Raw genomic sequence first — 4,390 nt, 5'->3', positions numbered from 1 at the left:
TTCTATCAAGAAGGCGATATATATATATATATATATATATATATATATAAATATATAATAGAAATGCCCACAGCATGTTGACCTGTTCTATAGACTAAATAGGAGAGGATATGAAATGCCCATGTAATTAAGCGTGCGTCGTACCAGTTTGTCGACCTCGATGAAAAATGGAAAAACCAATGAATATATGTTTATAGTAGTAGTATTTAAAAGGTTGTTTCCATCAGGCACATGTGATTTGTACCAACGCTACGCTGATACGATCAAAAACAGTGTTTAATTACTGCAAAATGTCTACGGCTGTCAAAAGGTCTCAGCATCAATAAGAAGTGGATGAATATTGACATAGATATGGTCCCTTTTAAAGTATCGTAAAAGTAAGCTGCGAGTATGACTGTGTGCTTCATACGACTACACTACATGTATGCACATGCAAGCCTGAAACACGTTTATGAACACATGCAGAGCTTTGATTATGCGTCAAAGTGTATTAGTCCATAGCTCTACGTTTAAATGGCTTGTATTCGCTGACATTCCGGTAATGTCTTTATTAGTCTTCCTGTGGTCACATGTGGCAAGCAGGACCCATGGGGTCGGATAGGTATAATTTTATCGACATCACCACGTGCCTTCGCCTTCTGCAGCTCTCTCCTTTGTATTTCAGTACTGTTTGAAGCACCTGAATCACAATCAATTCTCGCATTCCAGCCAGTAGACAAACGAATACTATGGAGGTGGTCAGCATTTGACCCAGTGAAGGATAGTACGCCCGTGGCTTTGACTAGGTACTCGGAGTTTAGTTTCAAATAGTGAATTTGCACGTTATATCTAGTTAATGGAGCAGAGGTGGCAATTGACTGAAGAAAAACAAGGTTATCTCAAATTTGATATAAGGTGCTTTGTAATACTTGAATAACGTTTAATTAATTATATACAATATTTCGTGTGACTGCTATGACACTTTGTCAGATGACCTTAAAATTACGCGTGGTGGCCAGGTGCTGGCATATTACCGTTGTGAGATATTGCCCATTTCTTTTCTTCAAACTCCAGTCGCTTTTTGAACAGATCAACATCTGCATCATGCGGATTCTTTGATCCAAAGGGTGCCACAGCTCCTGCCGCCATCAAAGCGCACAAAGTTATGGCTTGTGACTGTACACGTGCATGAAACGCCTTCACTGTCGGTGATAGATATGGATTACTATAGTTAACTGCAAGCGAACCGGCAACTCCACAAACCCAGGCCCCAGCTACTAGTGAGAATCTATTATCGGCCAACCATGTCTTCCAATCTTGTTCTTCGTCTTTCTTCGCTTGTTGCATTTTAAGCATACCAACACCTTCCGAATCGTATACAGCATGTCTTTCCCGTTCCATGGCGATGACTTGCTCCTCTGCAGCCACCACAGTTGCGACAGCAATGGGAACAACCCACGCAGCAGCTTTAAATGGTGCGCGAAGGTTTTTAAACCATGGATTGTATTTGTTCAAAGAAAACACACCTATGCTACTTGCAAGTGTGGATGTAGCCGCAGCTTGAGCACCAACCCTGTAGGTACGTTCATTCAGGAGACTGATCTCTTCTTCGGTAGCGTTAACTTTCACCATGATGTATCTGTTTGAAGTAAATAGTTGTTGTTGTAGTATGGTTTGAATATTAGAAAAACATACCATTTATATAGTGTTTACATTCGAATACAAATGAAACATTTTATGTAGTCCCCAGGTACCAGGACCCCAACCCCCACTGTTCCCCTCGCGGCTGACTGATCAGTGATCACTGATCACTATTTAATTTCAAAATTGTGGGTTAGCCCTTGAAGGCTCGACATGACGGGTCACGAGCCGTGAGGTGACGACGCTCATGAGTCATGACCCCTCATGTATAATTTTCAGAAAAATATTAAAAAAAAATACTGTCTCTTGATTCAGCAACTGTTTGATTGGTTTAAGATGATTTTTATTCGGCTCTTGGTCTCCCGGTTCCTCGGCCCTTGGTGGGAGTGAGTCTGTGACTCCGTGGTCTGGGGACTGGGGCCCTGCCGCTCTGGGAGTCCTGGACTCCTCTGGCGAGGGCCGAGGCTGAAGCCTGACGGGCCAGGCTGATATCATGGTGATTGGTGGCTTGGTGCCCTATGGGCTCTCGTCTGGTTAAAGTTCAAAAGTTGGCATCCATGAACCTGGAAGTTTGTATTCTTTGGAACCAGCATTCCAGCAATCGCCAATCTGCCCCTGATTCCCATTTTGAACGAAAGTTGTATATGTATTTTTTTCTTAATCAAATAAATACATACAGTGTCTGGCAGACTCTGTCAGACTCGGATAAAACTTTGTAAAAAAAGCTTTCAGCCGTAGAAGAGAATAAAGCATCGGTTGCTCTTAGAGGAAGAACCTGATTAAATGTATAGATTTCAAGAGTATGTTCCAATTTTTGAATTTTGGCAGAATTGAGAATGCCCTGTGAATCACGAATCTCCTGTGCACTTTGTTTATGTGAAATTGATCACATGGCCCGAACCTAAACTTAAAAGATATAAAATCTGCCCATAGGAATTTATTGGGAAGGCGAGTCAGGCCACTCTGGGAGTCTGGGCTCTCTCTGGGGCTCTGGAGTCTGGGCAGTCTTGACGTTGGGGCCTGTGAGGCTGTGAGCCTGTGAGCCTGTGACCCTGGCCCCTGGGCCCTGGCCCCTGGGGACTGGGGCTAGAATGTTCACTGGCCCAGTGAGTCAGTGACACCCAGTAATAACTGATACTCTATACTGTACATATAAAAATAAAATATGGCCCCCAGGGCCCCAGTGGGCCCAGCGCCACACTCTCCAGTATTTAACCAGTTGATAATTTATATATTTGGATTTTAGACCAAAGAAGTACTTCGAATTTCGAAGGTTAAAGGATTTGCTCTTTTCTTTTTCTTTTTCTATATTGATATACAATTTTACACAGTTACTGTACATAACTACATACTATATAGTTTGCCATAGAATTCTGCAGTTTTCTGTCTGAGAGCAAATTGCAAAATATACTCTAAAGAATACGGAATTCACTATTCTTTACTCTTGGAAGATCATACATACTACATTTTTTATATAAAAATGCAAAATCAAATATTATTTACATAGCAAATGCAGAGTAAAATATTATACAGAAATCAGAATCAGTATTACAGAGTGAGTCCTAACCTCAAACCGTTTTCCGTTAAAACCTTTATAAATCGAATAAATATACGTTTACGCTCAACCTTTATTTCATATGCGGTCATTTGTGTTCTCATAGGTGCAAATTGCGGGTCTAAACATGTGTGTATATTATGTTCACGATACGAACCAGTCCTATAGAAGAACTTAGGTAGGCACTTCTGAACACATTGTAACCGTTATAACGTTTTAAAATTAATAAATATGCGTTTACGTTAACTTCTAACTAGTACCCCATAACATTATGACTTATGAGCTTCAGCCTTTAGGCCGGTCTTACAGACTGAGGTCTGAGAGACCCAGACTCAGAATCTCGGAGTCTCGAAGTCTCTGACTCAGAGTGACATTAGTCTCTCTTTGTTTTTTCTTTTAGATAAAAGGGGGGCGGGGGTGGTTAACTGGTTATTGGTTAAAAAGTCAAGACTTCAAAAGTATATTCACAAAAAGTTCAAGTTTTCACGGCCCTCTGGATTTCAAGATTTGGGTCTCTGGTCTGGCTCTGCTAAATTTACGTGGTACTTGGTAGAGGAAAACTTGATTTTCGCCTCGGGAGTCTTAAAATTAGTCAATAGGATCCTCTATAATCTTGGAATCTGAACGCAAGTTTCCATTTTTTTTTTAAATCTGATACAAATCGGAATCCTCCATCCTGAATACTGAATACACTTTCGTTTTGCTTTCACAATATGACAACAATCAAGGTCATACTTTTTTTAGTATGTAAAAGGACTAACGAGGGGTTTTAAATGCAGTACATTTTATGGGAACGTCAAAATGCTGTAGCTGATAATTTCAGATTTCTGTACTATAACCAATACCATACCGGCAAAGCCTTCTTGTTCAATTATCAGAAGCCTACTCTAAATGCTATAACACACTTTCCATCACCAACTTATACGGATACGGCTTACTGCATACGTATCAGCTTAAATTCTAAAATCCAATCTGAAATAGTTTATAATAAGTTAATAACCGAGCCCAGGCCCCCGGACATGGTATATTTTGACTCTCCGGCCTCTGCCTTGAATCCTCCTTGAATTTGAACAAAAATAAAAAAACCGTATTGACTATTGGATCGCCCGCCGCATATTATAGATATTGAAAGATTAGATAAATTTAGGATGGTCGAATGGACGAAGTCGGCTGACGTTTGGCAAGTCTGAAGAGTCAGACATCTCTCTCTCTCTC

General features: G+C 40.6%; 1 protein-coding gene across 1 annotated transcript; it reads right to left on the bottom strand.

Annotated features, from left to right (window-relative positions):
• Positions 1-981: 981 nt before the first annotated feature.
• Positions 982-1,611, bottom strand: SARC_12498 (hypothetical protein; the record flags this gene model as incomplete). The annotated part of the gene is made up of 2 exons (XM_014293395.1): positions 982-1,445; positions 1,506-1,611. 2 exons carry the CDS (start codon positions 1,609-1,611, stop codon positions 982-984), a joined length of 570 nt encoding a protein of 189 aa, XP_014148870.1.
• Between the last annotated feature and the right edge of the window lie 2,779 nt (positions 1,612-4,390).

Source organism: Sphaeroforma arctica, assembly GCF_001186125.1.
Source record: "Sphaeroforma arctica JP610 unplaced genomic scaffold supercont1.2352, whole genome shotgun sequence".
Lineage (NCBI taxonomy): Eukaryota > Ichthyosporea > Ichthyophonida > Sphaeroforma > Sphaeroforma arctica.
Note: the sequence above shows the minus strand (reverse complement) of the source record. Positions and strands in the feature narration are given on the sequence as shown.